This window comes from Equus asinus, chromosome 10, assembly GCF_041296235.1.
Source record: "Equus asinus isolate D_3611 breed Donkey chromosome 10, EquAss-T2T_v2, whole genome shotgun sequence".
Classification (NCBI taxonomy): Eukaryota; Metazoa; Chordata; class Mammalia; order Perissodactyla; family Equidae; genus Equus; species Equus asinus.
In genome coordinates, this window is record NC_091799.1 from 108,030,680 (window position 1) to 108,053,883 (window position 23,204).

General features: G+C 61.2%; 1 protein-coding gene across 1 annotated transcript; it reads right to left on the reverse strand.

Moving 5' to 3' along the window:
- Positions 1-184: 184 nt before the first annotated feature.
- On the reverse strand, positions 185-20,845 carry SLC6A19 (solute carrier family 6 member 19). Its single transcript, XM_014848486.3, has 12 exons — positions 20,466-20,845; positions 12,183-12,323; positions 11,424-11,561; positions 9,805-9,986; positions 9,268-9,378; positions 8,808-8,920; positions 6,463-6,591; positions 6,178-6,334; positions 4,859-5,063; positions 4,584-4,743; positions 2,568-2,730; positions 185-2,364 (listed from the first exon to the last, which is right to left on the reverse strand). The coding sequence occupies exons 1-12, from the start codon at positions 20,665-20,667 to the stop codon at positions 2,161-2,163; spliced, it is 1,905 nt and encodes a 634-aa protein (XP_014703972.2). The 5' UTR covers positions 20,668-20,845; the 3' UTR covers positions 185-2,160.
- Positions 20,846-23,204: the final 2,359 nt, after the last annotated feature.

The window sequence follows — 23,204 nt, forward strand, 5'->3', positions numbered from 1 at the left end:
ACGGGGCACCCCGGGCAGTGGAAGGGGCCCCCCGCCACATCCTGGGCTCTGTGGACACAGCCTCGCGGCTCCTTCAGAGAAAATCTCCAGAAACCGGAACAGCAGTCCCACGCCGTCTGTTTGTGAAATGGGCGTCACCATAGGCTCATCCCTCTGCATTCAGAAACAACACTGAGGCCGAGAATATGAAATAGAGTGATTTACTGAGACAGACACACGTTATGCCCACAAAACTGGCATTTCTGACAATTTGCAAAAACACTAAGTCTGTAAAACAGGGCAGGACTCAGGTGACATAAATGCCTGGATCAGCCCCACCCGGTCAGCCCAAGAGGCTCTGCTCCCAGGCATCCGTATCGACGGGCACTGACAGATGTTTCCCAGTCGGAGATCAGAAAGCTTTGTGGGGAGGAGGGGTGAAGTCCCGAGGAAACCATCGGCACCGGGGGAGGGGTGGGCAGGGTGGCATGGGGCCTTGGGCTTCCTGGCAGGTGCATGCCGTCATGGCCCCGGATGGAGGGTCCTGGGCAGCCACCTGCTCTGCCTGTGGAGTTTGTAGATCATGGCGTCCAGGTGACCAGTGCATAAAGGACTTGATGTGCCGAGGTGTTCGGAGGTGCTGGGCTGGGACCTTGGGGCTGAGGTCTGTGGTCACTGCTGGATAGGAGGCCCTGGGCAGGGTGGAGTGCACCAGGACGCCTCCCAGGGGGAGGAGCAGGGCACCGGGGCCCACCCTCCACTGGGTCTCCCATCCCTGCCCAGAGAATTCTCAGAAAGTCCAGTTTAACTCAACCTTCCAGAATTTTCTGTGGAAAGTGGAGGTGACTAGTCTGTTGGAACAAACACCCCAAGTGGCAGGTCACTTTGGCTGAGGTGGGCTGTCACTTCCCACACCTGGAGGGAAGCACCGAGGCCGCCTCCAGGGAGTGTCCCCATGTGGATGGTCTTCCGGGGGCTTCACAGTCCCTGACGTTGCTCAGGACACGTGGACCGTCCTCAGGCTCGGTGGCCGAGGCCGAGTTAGCGTATAACTCGTCTTTCCCAACATCTGGCTAAAAGTTCAGCTAATTCCTTTTAAGAAGGCGCAAAGGGTGTTTCTTCCTTAAATTACGCCAAGTTGGGTTTTGTTTAACTGCTCATCTATCTGTGGCAGCCAGAAGCAATGATTAAACGAGCGAGCATTCTTCAAGCCGGAATCTTGCCAAGGCTCGGAAACTCTTCAGGGGCTGGCAGACCCGCAGGACCTGGGAGGATCCGGCCAATTTCCTCCAACTCACTGGCCCGGGGGCCGCGGCCTCATCCAGACAGGTTTGAGGAGGGTGTGCCTGGGCACGGTGTAGAGGCACCCCCACTTCACCGCGGGAGTTCCCAGCAAGGGGAAGGGGTGGTGGACAATGACTCTCTCCAAGCAGCCGAGGCAGCAACGCACCCCTGTCTCCCGCGGGGTGAGCGCAGCAGGCGTGGCCTCCCCACCCTGCGGCCTTGGATCTCCCTCAGAGCATGGGCAGGGCGTGGCAGGACCGAGCAGAGTCTGTTCCCCACCGCATCCATGCCGAGGGCAAGCGACAGGGCAGCTGGGCCCCACGTGGCAGGTGTGTGTGCTGCAGGCAACGTGCATATGTAGACACAAACACACGCCCCTGCATGCACACACATACACACTTGCACACATGCACATAGCTGTGTGTACACAGACACACAGACACACATGTGCACAACGCAACACACACTCTCACCCATGTACGTACACTCATGCCCATGGCATAGATACATGCTCATGTATACTCACAGGGACATATACACATACTCACATGTGCATGCACACACACTTCACACATTCAAACACATACACACACTCATGCATATGCACACATGCAAACATGCGTGTGCACACACACTCACACATGTGCACATTCACACAGCATGCATGCACTCACACATGCATATACTCGCGTGTGCCCACACATGTATGCATACTCACTCATGCACACAAACATATAGGCACAGACTCACCTGTGCATACACACATGCACACACCCATACAGCATACATACGCACACTCACACATGTACACGCTCACATGTGAACACACATATACACACACAAGTACACCCAGCCCCTCCTCAGATACCAGGCGCCACATGCTGTGGGAGGGACCACTCAGCACTTCAGGTCCCCGTTCACGGAGGCCGTGGACGGCGCGCTGACCAGCCCCTGGTGGTCCCCTGGCCTCTGGCAGTAGTTCCTGATGAGCTTGTAGATGGCAAAGCCGGGGATGGAGAGGCAGGGCACACCGGCCACAATGACAACCACGACATACACCCAGCCCGGGTACGAGGTCCTCCGGGAATTGGGAAATTCCTCCTGGGGACAGAGGGAGCACAGGGTGAGCAGACACAAAGGCAGCCAGCAGGGTCTCCTTCAGGGGAAAATGTCTTCTGACCCCACTGAGTCTCACCTCCTGGCCTCGTGGGGGAGGGGAGGGAGACCAAGGCCCCACCCCCACGCCCGCCTCCTCCCAGGACGTGAGCCCCAACTCCCCTCCCTGGCAGCCCCTGTCCACTCACATAGGCAGGGTCCCAGACGCTGTATGTCAGCTCCTTGGTGACCTCGACCACGAAGAAGGCCAGGAAGATGACCAGCATGATCAGCGGGCTGACCAGTCTCCACATGACTTGCCAGAAGATGTTGGGCTTGTGACCGACCATGAACTCGATGTCCCTGTTGAACCTGGAGGGGCAGAGGCCAGAAGGGAGCCGTCACCCGCAGGACATCGCCGGGCCTCGAATCCCGTCAAGGCAGAGGGCAGGGCAGCCTCCCATGTCAGACGAATGGCCGCCGTCCCGCGATGCCGCACCCTGGCCTTTCCCTCGTCACACTTCCAGCCATGCTTCCAGCAGAGATGCGCCTCCCTGAGACGATGCCCGTCAGCATGGCAGAAGCCGTCCCTGGGGGCCTTGGGAGACCTCTGCCGTCCTCGGGGCCTGCCCAGCGCTCTGACTAGTAGATTCTCGTCCGAGGCCTCATCTCCCCCACGTGCCCTTGGGGGGCACTTACACAGTGTCGGGGTCACTACTTCTGCAGGAACAGAGGAGGGAGCCCATCCAGGCCGCTCCCCCCAGCCTTCTTGGCAGGGCAGCGGCCTGAGCCTGGACAGCCCCGCCATCTCCCACCCATCCTGTGCCCAACTCTCGTCTGCACAAATGAGTCTGTGGAAGTCTGAGTGGAGCGGGCAGAATGTAAACGGGAGCTGACCAGGACACCGGTGAACCAGAGGACGCTTCTGGAAAGCACCATCCCAGGCCTTGTACGGGCAGACCCCAGGAGCACGGTGCCAAGTCCCCCTGCTCGGGGCCATTCCTCCTTGAGGCAGGCCGCACCGTCCCCCAGGCCAGCGTCCAAAACTGTCCTTGGGCCGTTCGCGTGAACATGCCTGCTCCACAGCCAGCAGCATGGCAGGCAGCCACACACGCGTTTCCGGCTGAACATTCTTCCCCAGTATCTACTGATGTCACACTGAATGGGTCTGCACATGCCTGCCACCTGGGCTGGTTCGCATGTGCTGCCTAAATAAACACCCTGCACACGTGTCCCCACACATGCGTGCTCTCGGTGATGCATAGCAGGCATCCCAAAGCAGGGGCCCCTGGAAGAGCTGGTACACGTTTACTGTCGTCATCGGCAGCTGAAGCTGTGGCGACTCCAGCCCCGGCCAGGAACACAGGCACGTTTTCTGGATCCAACCGTCTACGAAGACGGCGGGAGGCCCTGAATTTTGGCCAACGGACGGCCACCTTTCTTTGCCTGAGGCTCTGTCTGTCTGGGGGCCACTCTCTCCCCCAAGAAAGGCCCAGAGCACCTGGCATGGCAGCACCCCTGGCCGTGGACCCTGAGTTGGAGTAAAACACTCAGCTCCCTCCCCCTGGGCAGGCGCCCAGCGGGGTCCCACCAGGAACCCGTCACCCACACTAAGGCCCCTGCCCCCTCCACAACCAGCCCTGCCTCTCCGCCTGCACCAGCTCCCAGGGGCTGCTTCCAGCCGACTGGGACGCAGACATCCTTCTGCATTTCTTGGTCCATCTGTTCACAGCCTCCTTGGCCCCACGGCGTATGAGGCTTAACCCTGCTTGTCTCTGCAATGCAGCTGTTTTCCTGGCTTCCTATTTGCTTTTTGACATTGCTTGTGATACTCTGGTTATAACACTTTTTAATCACAAGATCAGATCAGAGGTGTCTGTGTTTCCTTCCTGTTTCCTTCGTGGGTGCTGTCCCCTCCGTCCCCAGGACTGTGCAGAGGCTCCTCCCTCTGCTGTCAGAGTTCATCTTTGTATGTCAGTCTGGGAGCATCTGGGAGCTGGAGGGGGTGTGGTTTGGATTGCTCTGGACGGGCTTCCATCCGGGATCCATGTCATCTCCCACCACCCTCCTAGGTACCAGGCCCTTTGCTGCTATACAGCCCCCACCAAGGGACATGCACGTGGTCCCGTGTCGCGGGTGCCCGTCTCCCAACTTGCCCTGAACACTGTGCTGCTCACCCCACCGTGGGGACTTCCTCTGACTGTGAGACACCCCGTCCCTCCTACCTGTCCACACCGTACACGTAGACCACGGAGAACATCTCACAGAAGGCCACGATGAGCAGGGGGATGGAGCCAGCGTAATTGTCCATCAGGGAGAGCCAGTACTGGCCCGAGTTCAGCGTGAAGACAAAGGTGATGAGATAGGACCCCAAGCAGAGGAGGCCTGTGGGCGGACAGGGCACAGAGCGGCTGTGGCCAGAGGTTCCATGTCTGCCACATGGCTGTGACCCCCGAAGGCCGTCCTCACTGCTCTGCTAGCACGGCCCGGCCCCAAGTACCTGTGACCAGCTCCTTGGGCCACTTTTTGGGGATGACCTTGAGGTCCTGCAGGGGCACGACCACACCTTCTACGTTCCCGAACATGGACGACAGGCCCAGGCAGAAGAGCATGATGAAGAAGAGCACAGACCACAGCGGGGACACCGGCATCTTGGTGATGGCCTCAGTGAAGACAATGAAGGCCAGCCCGGTGCCCTCCACGCCCTGCAGGTGGGCAGGTGTGTCACCCCTGGCACGTGCTCCCAGGCCCCCCAGGCATGCTCCCTGAGGGCCCTGCAGGTGGGCAGGTGTGTCACCCCTGGCACATGCTCCCGGGCCCCCCAGGCGTGCTCCCTGAGGGCCCTGCAGGTGGGCAGGTGTGTCACCCCTGGCACATGCTCCCGGGCTCCCCAGGCGTGCTCCCTGAGGGTCCCGCTGGTGGCCTGCTCACATCCCTCTGCTTCCCTGTCACTCACTGATTGCACACAGCACTGGACAGCTCTCCCCCCCGAGCCCGCACTGTGCAACCATCGGGCTGATCTGAACCATTGTATGAATACCACATCCCGTCTTTAAGCCCAAGTGTACTATTAAAGCTGGACTATGTTTTGCAACCAGGAAGGGGATCACACTGTCCGGCAGCAGTCAGGGCCCCAAGTGCCCAAGCAGATACACGCACCAGAGATGCAAGGACCACCGTCTGCTCGCTGATAGGGCAGCCCCTACCCTGCACACTTCCTGGGATGCATCCTGCACTGCCCAGGTTCAGAGTGATGAGCGATGTCAACGGGGCCTGAGCGAGGCCCCTAAACAGATACCCTGGTCATGTGGCCTGTCCGCCAGGCTAGAGCAGACCACGAGGCAGGCTGTGTGCGCACACAGGCTCGCGGTGAGTAAGCATGAAGCTCCGCACCGCTGGGCTGACCCTGTGCTGCTGCATCCAGCCCCACGAGGGTCAGCAAGCCTTCTGGCACCGGCTGCTCCCTCCCGGGGTCAGTGCTCCCAGTGGTAGAACCTCCAGGGAGAAATCTGTGCTTAGGGGGCTGAGGGACTAAGTCAGAGCCGTGGGGGCCCAGAGGCTTCTGCAGGGAATCGGCTCCAGGATCTGACGTGGGACATCCCAGGGATCCCGTCAGAGGACAAGACCCTTGTGCAACTTAGAGCATGCAGTGAGTTCCCAGGGCCCCTGGCGGGGCAGGAGGGCCGGAGGCGGGGCCTCATGGGGGCAGGGAAGCTCAGTGGGAACTCAGCTCCAGGGGAAGCTTGGTGTTCGCCCAAGGGTCCTTCGCTCCCGTCTCGAAGCTCCCGAATGGGAGAGGGCTGCCCCAGAGGGACTGACCTGGGAGAGGAAGGAGTTCAAGTCGCAGGTCTGGAAACTCAGCTTGGCGTAGGCCGCGGGGTCAGTGGCGTTGCACCATCGCTGCATCTCCTCAAAGTTCTCCTGCGTCACGTTGCCTTCGGGCAGATCGAACGCGTTGATGAGCGTCAGGATATTCCTGGAAAGAGCGCAAGGCTGGCTCTGGCTCTGGGTGGGCGCAGGCCCAGTGGGCTCTTTGGAGGCAGGGTGCACAACCCCCAGGACGGGCTGGCACAGCTGCCGCGGGAGCGCGAGCTGGGCACTTACGTGCTGAAGCACTCATCGTAGCGCTCGGTGGCGCGGAAACCGATGACGGAGTAGATCACCGTGGCTGCGAACACGGACGTGAAGCCATTGATGATGGACACGATCACCGAGTCCTTCTCGCAATTGTTGCTGTGGACGAGAGTGGCGTCTGGTCACAGCAGGCCCAGGGACAAATGTGCACCCAGCACGACCCGCGCTGGCACACGGCGGGGCTGAGGACGGCGCAGAGCTCCATCAGGGAGCGAGCCTGAGAGGCCCACCTGCAGCTGTGCCGGGGGCAGCATGCAGCCCGCCGTTCTCCTGTGACCCTGCGGGCCGCGAGCACAGGATGGCAGGGGGCCTGTCCCCAAGCCCCCCGCCTACAGCTGCTGGCCCCTCGCTCTTGCTGTTCTGACACTTCATGATGCCACCCCTATGAACCTGGTGGCCCCTGACACCCCCAAAAGCACTGAGGACCCCTTTAGCAGACTTTAACCCCCAAAGCTGGAGCTGGAGACCCCTGTGTTCAAGTTCCTGCTTGGCCAGAGCTGTTCTGGGCCTGGGCGGTGAGCACTCAGCCTCACGCTGTCAGGATTGCCCCCGGGCCTTGCACCCCACCAGCCACAAAGGCCTCGAGGAATTGGCTTGGGCCAGGCCCCCCGCCCCACCTGTACCTCCTCCCCCACCCCCCCACATGCCCTTCCCCCGCAACCTCCTCCTGCCTTCCCCGGCTCTCCCTGGGGGTCCCACTTCCTCCTGGTTGAGGATCCCCCATCTCCACCTGAACACCTAAAGCCATCCTCAGCTCTACACGCCCAGAACCCAGACCTGACCTTCCCAACTCAACCCCACAGTCTCCCCACCCTCCACCCTCTGTTGATGCTAACACTATCTTTCCAGATGCTTCCATCCAAAGCCTCGATGCTTAGCCCTCGGGAAATGCAAGTCAAACCACAGTGAGATACCACCAGGGTGGCTGGAATCAAAGAGCCAGATGATAGCAAGTGTTGGTGAAGGTGTGAAATCAGAGCCCTGCTACGTGGCTGGTGGGCCCGTGAAATGGGGCCGCCGCCTCAGAATCAGCTCCTCCAATGTTCAAACCTAGAGCCAGCACGTGACCCATTCCTAGGTGGACCCAAGAGAAATGAAAACACATGTCTGCACAAAAGTGTGCGCACAGATGTTCACAGCAGAGTTTTCACAACAGCCAAAAGTGGAGACAACCTGAGTGTCCACTGACAGATGGATGGGTGAACACAATGTGGTCCATCCACACAGTGACCACTGTTCGGCCATAGGAGGAGCAAGCACTGACACCTGCTATGACACGGGTGAGCCTTGAGGACGCTGTGCTCAGATACAGAAGGACAAATCCTGCAGGATCCCCGCTCTGTGATGCATCCCAAAGAGACAAATCCATAAAGGGAGGGAGCAGATGAGTGTTGCTGGGGCCAGGGGGCTGGGGGATGGGGAGTGGCTACTGATGGGTCTGGGGTCTCGTTCGGGGTGATGAGAATGTTCTGGAATTAGCGGTGGTAGTTGCACGACTCTGCAAATATCCTAATGTCCACTGGACCGTGCACTTTAAATGGGTGAGTTGTACAGCACGGGAAGTATCTGCAGGAAGCCGGTACAAAATTCGCCCTCAGCTCCATCCTGCCCGATCCGCTGGGAAGCCACCCCAGGACCTCGCCAGGGCCCTGCCAGCCCCACCCTCTCCTGACCCACACCCACGGCCAGCAGGGCATCTTCACTCCCCGCTCCTGCCTGAGTCTTTGCTCACACAGCACCTTCTCCACCCCCAGCCCGCTCTGGCCTGGTGAGGCCCACCTGGCCCCAGGCTCCTCCAGGACCCTCGCCCTGCTCCGCACTTTCTTTCTCTGTGTCTCTTATCTCCTGTGACCCCATAGGTGCTCATCTAGCGTGTCCACCTCTCTGCAGACCGCAGACCCCAGGAGGAAGGGTCCCAGTGCACCAGGGGGCACGCAGTGGGTGCTCCATTAATGCTTGTGGAGGTGGACTGACACCAACAGCGTTCCTTTGGATGCCCTTGGGGGCCCTTGAGGTTTGGGTCCTGGATTCTGAGGGGTGACCAGGGGAGGGCTGTGGGGGACCGAGGGGAGAGCACCAGGACACCCTGTCACTAGGGCTGAGGCCAAAGGGAGGCCGGGTCATAAATGGGCCTCGCTCATGGTACCCAGCTTGTGCAAGCCCTCACAGCTCCTCCCCACCTCTCCCGTCACCGTCCCCCACAGCCCGGACAGAAGCGGACCACGGGGACAGCGAAGATGCAGCCAGCCACACCTTGCCCTTCGCACCTTGCGCTCTTTCCATCTGTGCCGCGGGACCCTCCCATCCACACTCACTGGACAGAGTTGTAGCTGGAGAAGGAGATGAGGCCCCCAAAGGCCAGCGAGAAGGAGAAGAAGACCTGGGTCCCTGCGTCCAGCCAGGTGGTCGGTTTGGCCAGCTCCTCGACCTGCAGCCAAACAGAGATGCTCAGCTGGGGCCACAGGATAGGGCCCAGGAAACGAGGAGGGGTGGTCCTCAGGAGAGGCGTGGGCCCCCCAGCCGAGGCGCCCACCCGCTGACAGCAGAGGCCACAGGGCAGGGGGCATGGTTCAGGATGGATGATGACCCCTGGCGGGGGCAGCTGATTCCTCCCGTGCAGTAGCTGCCCTCTGTCCATCCTCCCAGAGCCATGGTCAGGCCGACGCACAGCCCCTAGCAGGGCCAGCACGCACGCCGGCCCCAGGGGAGGCCCACCCCCCAGCACGGCCTCTCCCTGTGGGGTCTGGCGCCCAGGGCAGACAGTGGGATGCTCACGTTCGGTGTGAAGAGGAAGGCGATGCCGTTGGTGGCTCCCTTCAGCGTCAGGCCCCGGATGAGGAAGATGGTCAGGACGATATAGGGCAGCGTCGAGGTGATGTACACAGCCTGCGGACGGGGCAGACGTGGGCAAGGGGGCAGCAGGCCGGTGAGGAGAAAGGGCTGGTCAGGAGGACTCCACTCCACCCCTCCCCGACGCGCCCCTCGGCCCCAGCTTCCTGGGCAGGGGGACCTAGCCTCACTTCCGTCTTCCACTGTTCTGATGGTAACTGTGGCTGTCATTGTGATTACGTAATGATGACCACTTAGCTCCTCCCGCTAGACAGACATCATGCGTCACCCCTGCACATGGCGTTTAAGGCGCGTGCTTGAGAGCCGTCTGGGCTGGCACCGAGTCCCCAGGCCACCAGCCTGGGCGATCGGCAGTGCCAGGGGCAGCAGAGGCGCAAGGGGGCCGTGACCCTCAGAGCTGGTTACAGGTGCGGCCAGCCCAGGCATGCCCCTGTGAGCGCCCATAGCCCCGCCTGCCCGCACCTTCCCGGTGGTCTCGATGCCGCGGATGGTGCACACATAGAGCACACTCCAGGCGCAGGTCAGGCAGAGCAGGACCCACCACTGCACGGAGCCCGAGTCGTTGATGGAGGTGGAGATGTTGAGGGTCTCCCGGTACCAGAAGTAGTCCACGGGGGAGCTGCGGGCACACTCTTCCACGTAGCCTGGGGGATGGGCGCTTCAGTGTGTGGTCACAGAGAGTGGGAACCCACGGGAGGACAGAGCATGGGAAGAGCCACAGGGAATGCATGCTGTGCTCCTGGGGCTCTGACACGGGACGTGGCACACCATGTGCATGCACATGCACACAGACATGGTTGTGCACACAAGCATGCCTTACACAGCTACACACATGTGCACACACACACATGTGTGCGCACACGTCCACACTGACTCACATGGACATACATGTACACGCCATGCACAGGCACATCCACACATGCCATGTACACACGTGTGCACGAAGTGTGGCATGTGCACCCCTGGGCCTCAACTGCCTGCCCTCTTGCTCCTGCTCCTGCTCCTGCTGCAGGCAGGTGGGAGCCCCAAGGCATAGCCGGCAGCCAGCGCCTGGGCAAGATGCTCAGTTGTGCTGGTCACCAGTCTTTGGGGCTCCTGGCCAGGGTACACGCCAGGGGATTCTGTTCGCCCTACATGCTCTCACCACTGTGGGTCCCAGGGCCCTTGCTGCCCCTCCAGGTTCACGGAGCTGCACTGAGACCCTGCTCGGGGGAAGCAGTCTAGTCCTGGAAGACCCCCCACCCCCAGAGACTAGGAGAGTGCCCTGAACGGTCCCAAGTGCAGCAAGGGTGGCCCTGGGGTCAGGCCTGTCCCCTTCTGAGCCCACGAGGCCCATCCTGCCAGCCCGACCCCAGCACCTCTGCAGGGACCCATGCAGTAAACCACGCTGACCAGTCTCTGCTTGTAGGACCCGCAGCCCCAAACGGGCAGTACACGTCCTGCTGCAGAGTGTAGAGAGCTGCCAAGCTGAGCACAGGTCCCCGCGTCCCCCCCGGGCCACTGGCCGAGGGTCTGCTCCCCACCGTTCTTCCCAGGGGGTGCAGAAGGGCCAGATGGTGAAGGGTGGGCAGCCCTGGCACACGCCTGTGGAGTCGAGACTCCGACTCCGGGGGACAAGGAGGGAAGGGATGGGAGGATGAGCACAGCATACTGCATGGCGCCAGGAGCAGCCTTCTGCAGAAAGGCCCACACACACCCCGGCGGTGACCTGGAGCCCTGGTGTCCTCGCTGTGAGGCTGGGGATGGGTCTCCGTGTAATGCGGGGCCGTGGGCCCACTGCCCTGACTGGGGACACTGTGGGAGGACCCCCGGAAGGGCCCGCTCCTCTCCTGCAGCGACCTCGGCTCCTCTGGAGGCAGCTTTCCAGGGCCTTTCTCTTGCACAGCGATTGTTTTATTGCTCTGTTGCCTTAAATTGCTCTGGTTCTAGCCAAACCTGAGCTATAACGGTGGGAAGTTTAGAAAATCGGAGGGCGACTGTTCACGGACCATCAGTCTTCCTGTTCGAAAGTGTGGGCAGCCCCACAGAGCCAGCCGACCCCCGACCCCCGAGCCCTGGCCCCCAGCCCCGCCCAGGCTCACCAGTCTGGTTCTCGTTGAGCGGGCACTGGCTCCACGGCAGAGGGTCCTGGAAGGAGTTGAAGAAGTACCACATGACCCAGGCGATGATGGTGTTGTAGTAGAGGCCCACCATGAGGGACACGAACATGGACGCAATGCCTGGGGGGACATCAGAGCTGGGGTCAGGGGTCAGTGCTGGGATGGGGGTCACTGCTGGGGTCAGGGGTTACTGCTGGGGTGGAGGTCACCACTGGGGTGAGGGGTCACTGCTGAGGTGAAGGGTCAGTGCTGAGATGGGGGTCACTGCTGGGGTGAGATGTCACTGCCGGGGTCAGGGGTCAGTGCTGGGGTGAGGGGTCGCTGCGAGGGGACCCTCCTCACCAACTATATGTGAGCGGACAGGGGAGTACAGGAGAACAGGAGGACGGCCTCTGTGGTCAGCACCCCCTCCGGCTCCCTTGGGTGCTTCCTGGACCCTCCCCAGGCAGGAGTGGGGAACGCTGCCCTCCCCGAGTGTCCACACCCTCCCACATCCTGGGTACCTGGGGACTCAGGACGGCCTCTGCTGCCCAGCTGGTCCTGGTGGGCAGGATCAGCCCTGGCCTGGACTCTGCAGCCAACCCTCCCATGAGGCTCTAAGGAAGGGTTGGCATGGGCCTAGGTGGGGACAGGCCCTGGAACTCTCTCTTCCGGGAAATGGATGGGCAGACGGCAGGGAGCAGCTCTCCCTGCCGCCACCAGGCCCAGGCGGGGGTTGCACCGAGGGGTACAGACACGCACCTACACCCTTCAGGATCGGGTGAATGGAGCTCCAGATGCCCACGCTCCCCTTCCGCAGCCTCTGCCCAATGGCAAACTCCAGGTACAGCAATGGCATCCCCTCCACGACCAGCAGGATGAGGAAGGGGATCATAAAGGCCCCTGCATGGGGAGAAGGCAGCAACGAGGTCAGGTGACGGTGCCCAGGAAGCCAGAGGCTGCCTCTGGGGACACAGCTTCTGCAGAAAGTGTCTGCAGAACTTTGTCACAAATACAAACTTCGGAGCAGTGACAACCTCACTGCCCATGACAGCCATCAGCGTTGCAGAAAACAGCATCGCCTGCCGTGGAAAATTCTAGAGATGAGCAATCAAGGACCCAAGCTTCGAAGTAACAGCAAGACCCTTGGATTGGGGTCAGAGCTAATTCCACGTTCTAGAAGCCCTGCTTGGCAGCTGGATGCAGGAGAATGCGAGTTCTCGCCTGCGCAAAGTCCAGTGTCCTTCAGACCTGACACAGCGGACACACGAGGAAGCCTGTCCCTGTGTGCCACTTTACAGGAAGGTGTCCCAGGTGCCCTGCAAGTTTATCCTATTTGTGAAGAACCATGTTAGTGTCTCTACATCTGTAATAATAGGAGGTGGTGTGATCTCAGGATGTTGGTCACACTCTGGGCCCCAAGGGGACAGCTCTAATTCAGGGATGTTAGGAAATGACTTTGAAATGGGATGACATTTGGAGTTGTTTTGAAAGGGTGGTAATTCTGTGCCGGGGCTGGAGCAGGAAAAGTCGCCCAGATGGTGTGGGAACCAGGAGGGAGACAATGCCCTGTTGAAACCAAGGTTCATATTTGTCATTTAAATTGACTAGAAGGTTAAGTTAACCCTCGAATAAAGGCGATTATTTTAAAATAAATAAAAGATACAGATATGCTTACCCTAAAAAGGAAAAACGACCCGCTCTTCCTACAAAAATTAGATTTAATGCGTGGGACGCCTCTTGTAAAGAAAAGCCAGCACAGAACGCAGCCACGTGTGGGTAGGTGAATGCACCTGCATTTCCTCACGATGTCTTTAGATTCTGTCTCTTTAGAGGGACTCAGGCTGGAGCCTGCGGGTCGGCCTCCTCTCGGAGCTCCGGTCAGCAGGCGCCCACCCAGGAGGCAGCTCTGAGGACATCCGTGCATTCAAACACGGCAGCATGTAAAGAAGCGCACATCACTCTGATGGCTCCCTCTTCTTGGAGGGACCCACCGACTCCCCATCTCAGCCACACGGGATAAGAGGGCCACCTCAGCAGACCACCACTTGTTTCACGGGGGCGCCTTGTGCCCCCTTGTCACAGTGGCCAGCTTGTCTGCTGACCCCACAAGCCCATGCCTGCCCCACAGGGTGGCACACAACAGTGCCTGGATAGTTACAAAGGAGTCCACGCTGGGCAGAGCAGGCCCAGCGTGAGCCCCCTCTGGGGCTCCAAGTCCAGCCAGGGAGGCGTGGACAGCACATGGAACCTTCACTCAAAGGTACAGAAAGGTCGGAGGGAGAGGCCATAGGAGCCTAGGGTCCAGAGGTCACCAGGACACTATGTATCAAGGGGTCTTCAATCTGAGCCTTAGGGACCCTGCTTAGGGACGTGGAGGAGCATCCTCCAGAACATTCTGCCAGGGGATGCAGGTGTGGTGCAGGGTCTGTCCTCTCTGCTCTCTGATGGACCCCAGGGCCCAGCCTGGTGCTGACCAGGAGCTCCGTGACCCCCTGCCAAGCAGAAATGATAGGACAGGGACTCAATGATGCCCCCTGGGGCCGAGGGAGCCAGCCTCCATGGCGAATCGGTCCCAGGTGGGGTGACCTGGGCTGGGCAGTGGAATCCCCTCCCTTCCGACATGATTCCCTCCGCTGGTGTCCTCAGGCCTGCTCTGGCAGTTCCACGAGCCCCCGGGCCTCAGTGCAGGAGGAGGGTGAGCAAGGGAGGCCAGCAGAGGCACCAGGTCGGGGCTTCCAGCTGCTCCCTCCCGCCGGACGTGGGGCCAGCGGGAGATCTGAGAGTGTTTGAGGCACACACGGCACACGCAAGTCCTGAGCACAATCTACAGAGATAGCACAGCCGTGGTGACAAAGGTCGTGACCATTCAGTCAGGATGAAGCTCAGTACCTGAAACTGGGTGATAAGAATTCAAAACAGAATTTATGGAAGAATTTATGGCTTCAGGACTTCAGCGCCGATTCAGGTCCCAACCTGATGGGGCCTCGCAGGCTGGGATCCCTGGACGCCCGTGAGCCATAATCACTGACTGGGATGCTCTCTCGCCAGAACCACCTCTTGATCCCTATTGGCCTGGGGAGATCCAGCTGTGGACCTGCCGAGTGGTGGGGGCCGCCCATATCCGCCACATCTCCTCACCACGACGTCCCCGGGTCTGTCCCTAGAAGGGGTACACATGACATCCCAGTGCCTAGAGCTGTTGCGCAGCCCGGCCGCCCAGCACTCAGTACCCTATCTCCCTGCTCAGGCTCCTTTCTCTCGTTTCTCCCTCCCCATCATTTTCCCAGAACCCCAGGCAACAGTCAGCACCACCCCGATCCTCCCCCTTTTCCGACACACTCCTGCTATTCATTCTCCACCAAACCTCTCAAACCCATCACTTCCACCCCATTGCCTGCCCCACACCTCCCCAGCTGGACCACTGCCTCCCACACAGGGCTCCTGGTCAGGGCTGGTGTCAGACCCTGAGCCAGAGGTCCTCAGTGGGGTGGCACTGTGTGTAGACGAGTGTGTGTGTATATGTGCATGTGTGTGCGTCTGCATGTGGGCGTGTGCACATGTGTGTGTGCAGGTTTGTGAGTGTGGGGCACGTGCATGTCCACAAGTATGTGCCTGCCTGTGTGTGTGTGTGTCCTTGTGCATATGCGTGCCTGGGTATATGTGAATGTGTGTGCATGTGTAAGTGAGTGTGTGCCCATGTGCATGTGCAAGCCCAAGTGCACGTGTGAGTGTGTGTGTGTGTCAGAGGGAGAGAGAGACTACGAGGCGGCGTGGGGAGGGCGGGAGGGCCATCCCGCCAGCCCGGCTCCACTTCTGCTGTTGGGTTAACTCCCTCAGCCTCCTCTGTCCCTCCTCCCTCCGTCATCTGTCCATCCCTGCGGTGCCCTCACAGTGAGACACTAGGCCCCCCGGGAGCCCAGCAGCCCCTCCGCCCCAAGGGCTGTCCTCTCCCAGGCCTCCACCCCAGGACTGCCCGAGGGAGCAGCTGGGCTGCAGGCCTCTCTCCCCAACCTGGGGCTCCAGAGACAGGTCTTTCTGAGGCTGGGGCTGCGAGTCAGGAGCTCCAGGAAAGCCAGGGCGTGGGCTGCAGGGGATGGGGAACTTAATGAGGTGAAAAGCACAGCGCAGTGGTGGCCCACCTGCCCCCACCCCGCAGGAGGGCAGCGATGACTCGTTCTCCCAGATGAGTGGGTTCCTAGCTCCTGGAGTCTCTCTCTCAAGAAGCTCCAGCAAGGCCAAGTGCCCCGGGAACACGGTCCTCTCTTTCTCACACCCGGCCGCTTCTCACTGTGATGCAGGGGGAGGAAGGAGGCAAGGATGGAGGAGGCAGGGCTGCAGGTCTCAGGAGGGAGAAAGCCCCATAACCGCCCGGTAGGCCTTGTGGGCACCTGGCCAGTTCCAAAGGTCCCCAGAGACGAGCCTCCTGGGCTGCCTCAGGAGCCATGGCACATGCTCCTGCACACCAGTGCACACCCGTGACGGAGGAGGTGGAAAACCTTGCAAGAAGTGCGGATCTTTCTCTCTCTGAGAAAGTGGGAAACGAGGAAGAGGGAGGAGGAAGCAGTGGAGAGGGACGGGCAGGGGGCAGGCAGGGGAGGGGAGTTGCAGGCTCCGAGGGCGGCAGGTCCAAGCCTCCGAGTCTGTCTCTTGCACGTGGCATTTGGAACAGGGTGGAAGCGGGGGAAAATGTGCTGAATCGGAAGGCACAGAGCCGGGCCCAGCAGAGAAATGCAGCCCCTGGAACCAGGCTGGAGGGGGGCCTGGAGACAGCAGCAGGGGAATGGCAGGGTCCTGGGGGGCTGCCTCCTCGGGGCTCCCCCACCCGCACCCCAGCTCTCCCACAAGTGCTGTCCCTGCGAGGGTGAGACAGGGTAAGGCGGGCACCAAGCACTGGGGGTAGTGCCCATGGGACAAGCCAGGGTGGTGGGGACACACATGGAGAATCACGCACGTGTGGAGAATCGCACACATGGAGAATCGCACGCGCGTGGAGAATCACATGCGTGGAGAATCTCATGTGTGGAGAATGCACGTTCACCCGCGTGCTCTCGGGCACATGGCAGATACAGACCCGCTCAGTGCAGACCATCAGGTCCCCGGGACGTGGGGGTGTGGCTGTGGCCCGAGGCCTCCCACTGTCCCCTGAGGCCGACTGAGGACAGCAGCTCTCCCTAACCTGCACACCTCACGCCGCTCACAGTCCACCCTGAGCCACGTGAGATGCGCCCCACGCGAAGTCCCTGGAGGCCGCAGAGCTGGCGCTCAGGCAGGGAGACCCTCCCTGGGTCTGGCCCACCCTGCTCGCTCCCCAGGTTCTGCCCTTTCAGGCTGGCTGGCTGTCGCCTTGAGGCAGACTGATGCTGGGGGACGTGACAGCCCAGAGCCCGTGGTGCTGCCTGTGATCACAGCTCCTGGTGGGAAGGGACAGAGAGGAGGCCTAGGAACTGGGCAGCTTGTCCAGGGTCTAGAGATCAAGACCCAGAAGAGGGACCACCCTGAGGCCTGGGCATGAGGGCCCCTTCCTGCACTTGCGAGGGCCCTGCTCTGAGTACCTGCCTGAGGCCCGCCCGCTGGAGCCCAAGCCCAGGCCCTAACAGGCCACACTCAGGGGACGAGGGCCCATGTCATCCAAATGGGCCAAGTCATCAGGCCAGTGTGGCCCCTTCCCTGGTCCCCCGACGGGGCAACCTGCTGGCTTGCACCCCAGGTCGGAGGTTGATGGGACCGTCAGAGATGGCTGTGCAGGTGGGTGATGACAAGGCTTGGGTGTGGGTGCACACACACGTGAGCACGTACGTCTCCCAGAAATGCGGATGGAGCAGGGGGAGGGGAGATGGGGTGGCGTGGAAATCTAAACCAAAGCGAGGCCTTCCAGACCATGGACCAGTCAGAGTGGAGGACAGACAGAGCAGTCCTTGCTCCGAGGGGCCTCATCTCCATGGCCAAGGGACAGAAGGCCGTGGTATTCCAGCTCGCAGAGGAGGAGGCCCTGACATCAAGCCCATGCTGACAGGTGGCTGTGAGGAGGGTGGCCATGGGCTTTCCTGCTGCCCAGAGGACAGGTCGGGAGGAGCTGGGAGAAGAGATGGCGAGGGAAGACGGAATTCCCGATGCCGGACCGCCCTGCCACACCAGGCCGTCCTCCTCTCCTGGCAGTCCCCTCCCTGACCTCCCGGGCCCCCAGAAGAGCACAGGGAACTTCTCCTAACACCAGAGCGACCAGGGCACTTGCCATCCCCACATCTGCTCCCGTTCCTACCATGGGACTTCTGAGCCCCCAGGCTTCCAAGCCTCGCCTTGTGCCTGTAGGCCTGCTCTGGGTCAGGGCACGGGTAACCCTGTTCCCGTGTCCTTTTGTGGTGTGGCTATGACAGGGGACATGCCTGAGGTGTGGACTGTCCCTCAGTGGTTCACAGATGTTTGCTATTTGTTGAAAGCAAATTCACGAAACCTCAGAAACAAGCAAAAGCAAGAAGGACCGGCCTGGGAGGCCGCGGTGTCTCCCGCCCCCTCCTCCCTGAGATGCTGGCCCTCAGAGAGCTCCAGCGGTCGGGCCTCCTACGGGACCAAAAGCTACGGCATGCATACCACCTGCCACACAGTCACAATCAATATGCTACATGCTGCTGATGGTTGAATCTAAGTTGTGGGAATATGGGGCTTTACTGGAATTTTCTCTACTTTTCTGGGTTTTTTTTCATAACGTAAAGTTAAAACTAAAGTAAATGATCTCTTGTTTTGCTTTTCGAACTACCCAAAACGCCCCGAAATAGTCGGAAGCAAATTAAGTTTTCAGCAAATCAGGACTGGTCCCCAGGGTCCTCAGACTGTCACTTTCCCTTCAAGCGACACAACCGCTCCCCTCCCCCACAGCTGAGGCTCAGGGAGGGGACGTCCCTGTGAGGGGTCACCAGTCACTGGCTGCCTGTCACCGTCCTCGGTGATTCTCTCCTGGGCTTGGAGGACAAGATGCTCAGCTCCTGGCCCCAGGGCAGGCCGGGGCGGGGGACCATGGGGGGCTCTCTGGGTGGGTGCAGGTAGCGGGGCATGGGGCAGGAGAGGAATGGGCGTCCTGGACCGGACAGAGGGTGAGCCACCACGGGGGAGGTGGGGAGCGGCAGCCTTGCCCAGGAAGTCTGGGGCTGGACCTCCCCCTCGCCTCCTGGAGCTGACAGAGCCGGGTCCCCCGAGATTTGCTGCCTGTTCCGGGACCCAGGGTCGGCTCCCACTTCCTGGGGTGATGCGGACAGTCTGTCCTCAGTGTCTGGAGGCAACATTCCCATGTTGCCCCCTCGACCTCACGGCGAGTGTGCGGCTGCACCCCGGGAACCCCGTTTCCCGTGGGTAGATCCTTCTCCGTCAAAGGGCCCCGCAGCTCGTGGAATTTTCGGTCTCCATCGTTGCTCTGCTCAGGGGCGTTGAAGACTTTAAAGTCCCTTCAGCATGTTCCTGGCTTCTTCCCCAGCTCTGGTCCTTCCAATCCCTCTCTCCTCAGGGGACCCGAGAAGGTCCGTCCCACGTGGCCCAGGGCTCCTGCACCCCACCAGGGCCCAGCGCAGTGTGCATGGTGGCCCCTCCTCCCTCTCCCTCTGGCTCCTTCCACCAGGTGAGGAGGAAGTCCTGGTGTGCTAGCTCCCCCTGAGAACCAAGCCGGCGCTGCCGGGGCTGCAGAGCGATGCTGGGCCCCTCCCCCTGGACGGCCCTGGGGGGACATGACCAGGAGGTTCCAGAGGGAAGGAGTGGTCAGCCTCGCTGGGGCAGCTGGGAGGGAGGACTCGGGGACTGCCAGTGACCCTACTGCTAGGGGACCCGACCTCGAGGGCCCCGGGGTCCCCTGCTCCACCCTCTGCCCCCAGCATGGAGACGGCAGCCAGCGTCTGGGAAGTACAGGCTGGACCAGAGGCGTGTAAGACACAGGCTCCCAGACAATCTCCAGTCCGTGTCGGTGCAGGGTCACAGGTTGACCCGGGATGACCACGTCTGCTGTTCCTGGGGATGCTTTAGGTCAGAAAGCCAGGGTGACAGCCTGCAGGTCTTCAGAGTTAGACAGGAAACGACGCCTCCTAACTAGCATCACAACAGTGCGAATGTCCTCTAAAAGCCACGGAACCATCTGCCAGGAGCGGCTCCAGAGCATCCAGCCAGCTACTTGTAGAGCCTGTCTCTGAGCGAGCACAGCCCCACCCCAGACCTCCTGCCCTTTTACAAACGTAGCCCGGGGTCCCCAGTCCCCATGCTGGCTCAGCTTCTGGCACTTTCCTCTGCAGCTGGGGTGAGGAGGCAGCCTCGACCCTGTGCTAGGAGACCCTGGGCTCCAGGCAAGGCCCTCGGAGGCCTCTGGAGGTGGCAGGACAACAGAGGCCAGCGTGTCGTGGGGGACCAGCTCCCTCGCCTCTGCACTGTGTGCCCAGGACCTGCCCACATGTTGCTCTGTGGGTCACCTGCTCCCAGCCAGCTCCGTCCTCTGTCCATCAGGGAATGTGGTGCCTGCCTGCAGGGTTGGCACATGAGTTGATGCCCAGGAAGGGCTCAGCCTGGCGCCCTGTGGTGGACGTGCAAAGGACTGGCCCTATGCCCCTTGTGCCGGCACTTTCCACACTCCACCTGGAGGAGTGACTGGTTCCTCTGTCTCCCCGGTACCCGGGTCTATTTGTTCTCTGGGAACAGGGCAGGGCTCCCGAGTCCTGGAGTGTGGGCGGCCTCTCCGAGCCCGACTCACCGGCATTTGGACACCTGGGCCGGGGCAGTGGGCCTCTCTCGCCAACCCCTGTGGCCAGGAGCAGACTGCAAATGTCGGCGCCCGGGCCACTCCTGCCCAGCCCCACCTCTGCCCGGCCCTGCCCTCCGTGCGGACATGGGGGCTCAAGTCTGTGATGAAGATGGCAGACACCTGCTGGGGTGGACGGCACAGGTGTGCACCTGCCTGCCCACAGCCCCTGGCACCCCAGACTCCTCCCCTCTGTGAATGGGGTGCCGGGATCCAGGGGGGCCATCCGTGGTGTTCAGCCCTGCTCTCCACCCTTGTCTGCTGCCCAGGCCTACCTCCGCCATGGCTCTGGCACAGGTACGGGAAACGCCACACGTTGCCCAGGCCCACGCAGAAGCCCACGCAGGTGAGCATGTACTGGGCCTTGTTGTCCCACTTGGGCCGGGAGCTGGCCTCCTCCTCCTCGATGCTCTCCAGCTGGTCCAGGGACAGGATCCGGTCCTCCAGGCCCGGGTTGGGCAGCACAAGCCTCACCATGGTGGCCGCCGGGCTGTGCCTCAAAGCTGCAGCAGGCCAGGAGCCGGAGGGTGAGTGGCCACAGCCCAGAGCCCCAGCACTTTATAGGGAACCTTTGGTACCTCACCCCAGCACCTGGGCTAAGAGTTAGCGTCAGCAGATCTGGAGGGCGAGTCCATGGACTGTTAATGCCTTATCTGCTGAGGCGCCGCCGACCCTCTGAGGCTCAGCCAGCGCTGCCAGCCCCTCCCCCTGTGCAAACGAGATGTTCCAGGTGAGCCGCCCCCACCCACCTCCGCATGTGCTCCGGGGGCCAGACTCCCGGGAGGAGGAATCCCATGGCCCTGCCCGGCTCTGCAGGATGCTGGTTCTCCCCCAGACCCTGGAGCCTCTGTCCACTGGCTGTGCAGCCCCCACTTGCAGAAGGGGGCCACCGAGGGCCCCCTCTCCCCAGCTCTCTCTGCCAGTGGGCTGACAGCTGGGGCATCACTGACCCCCAACCTAGTCCCTCACGTGAGTGGAGCCCCAGGCCCTGGAGCAGTCCCCTGCCCTGTTCATACTGAGCTCGGAGCCACTGGGCCCCTCCAGGCCTGAGCTGTGGGCTCTAAATAGCTCCTCAGAGAGCCCCAAGGTCCTACCAGCATAGGGGCACCCAGAGCTGCCTCAGAAACGCAGGCCTCCAGGCTGGGCCCTCGGGACCCAGGACGGCCTGCAGGGCGCCCATCCCTGTGGGCTCCGCGGGGCTCCGGGAGTGGACTGTCCTCAGAACCATCATCCTGCTGGCTCCTAGGCTCCCCTGAGGCTGCAGGACTTCTGTCCTTCCTCCGAGCACTGCGTACAGGGCAGTCTCAAGCTGGACATGAGGGCTGCGGTAGGAGACAGTGTCCCTGCCCCAGAGCAGAGGGGTCAGGCAAGGAGACCCAGGGAAACCAGCACCATGTCCAGAGAGTGACATGGCCTCTGAGGTGGCCAAGGTGGTCACGAGATGGCAGCCAGCCTGACCTTGAGTCTGGGGACAAGGAGAGAACCCCACCTGGGGGTCACGTCTGAGTGGAGACCGAGGGCAGAGGGGGCCCCCCAGTGCAGGTTCTCATCCTGGTCCTGAGCTCAGTGATCCCGCCTGCTGGCCGCCTTCTGTGGGTTAGTGACCATGTGCCCCTATCCTGCTGAGGGGCCTTTCCCAGCCTCCGTCGAGCCTTTGGGGTCAGCTGTCCACAGAGCCCTCCTGGCCGCCTGGGCTCCACATACCGCCCCCGTCTGCGTCCTCCCATCCCCAGGCCTTCCCAGGACAGACTCTGTCATCCTGGCTCTCTGCTTATTTATCTTATCAGTGGTCGGTGCTGCTGGACAGTAAAGTCCCGGAGGCCAGGCTCTGTCTGCCCCCTGGACCCCCACCGCACGCGCTGAATAACCCAGGGAAGGTGGGGCTGGTCACTCACAGGGAGTGAGCTCAGGGGCCCAACCTTTGCCCCCAGACAAGAGGGAAACTGGGGAGACTGGAGCCTGAAAGGAAGAGGTCAGGTTTACACTTAGGGACATCTGTCCTGAGGCAGACAGACCGGAGGGCAGGGCAGGCCCCAGGGAGGCCAGCACAGAGAGAGACAGAGACAGAGAGAGATAGAGAGACAAAGAAACTAAGAGAGAGACAAAGAGAGACAGAGACAGAGAGGCAGACAGAGATAAAGACAGAGAGACAGGGAGACAGAGAGACAGAGACCAAGAGATGGAGACAGAGAGACACCAAGAGAGACAGAGATAAAGATATGGAGAGACAAAGAGAGAGAGAGACAAAGAGAGAGAGAGAGAGAGAGAGAGACAGGGAGACACAGAGAGAGAGATAGAGAGATAGACACAGAGAGATAGAGACAGAAAATACAGAGACAGAGAGAGATAGAGAGACAGAGAGATAGAGACAGAGACAAAGAGATAGAGAGAGAGAGAGACAGGGAAATAGGCAGAGGGGGAAAAAGGGCGGAGGGAGGCCATGGCTGGCCCAGGCCCGGGGGTGGGGACGGGGGAGGCACAGTCTGGAGACAGGGAAGAGGTGTTGCCTGGACCCCAAGGGCCACCAAAGGAGGGGAGTCTGGGGAGGCGTCCCATCCTGGACAGCTGCCCACAGGAGACAGGTGCTGAATCATGGTGTGGGGAGGGTCCCTGGCCTGCGGGCCCCGCTGGCTCGCCTGGGCTTTGCCATGGGTGTGCCGGGGCTTCCTCCTGGCCACTCCTTCTGGAGCTTCTGCAGAACAGCCCGGGAATGGCGGGAAGCTGGACTTGGACCCACGTTCGGAGGAGCTGAGGAGACTCCCGCAGCCCCAGCGGCACAGCTGTTGGCCCTGAGGCCAGTGTCCTGGTCTGTGAAACACAGGCTTAGCGTCCAGCTCACAGCTGTGTCCTGAGAAAACACTGGAAGGGGCACGTGGCAGACGGAAGGCCTGGGGCCCAAGGACCAGGGCGCCGCTGCTGGGGGTGGACTCAGTCAAGGCCCCAGAGCTCGCTCCAGCCTGACACAGGCCCAAGGCCCCATCCTCACGCTGTCTCTCCCTTCGCACTTGCATTAA

Bases quoted from the DNA above. Each gene is read 5' to 3' on its own strand.
- SLC6A19 (XM_014848486.3), bottom strand. From the start codon at position 20,667: ATGGTGAGGCTTGTGCTGCCCAACCCGGGCCTGGAGGACCGGATCCTG. The intron at 12,324-20,465 runs GTAGGCCTGGGC...CTCCCCATGCAG, and splicing joins GTGCCAGAGCCATGGCGGAG to GGGCCTTTATGATCCCCTTC. The intron at 4,744-4,858 runs GTACTTGGGGCC...GTCCGCCCACAG, and splicing joins GCCCAAGGAGCTGGTCACAG to GCCTCCTCTGCTTGGGGTCC.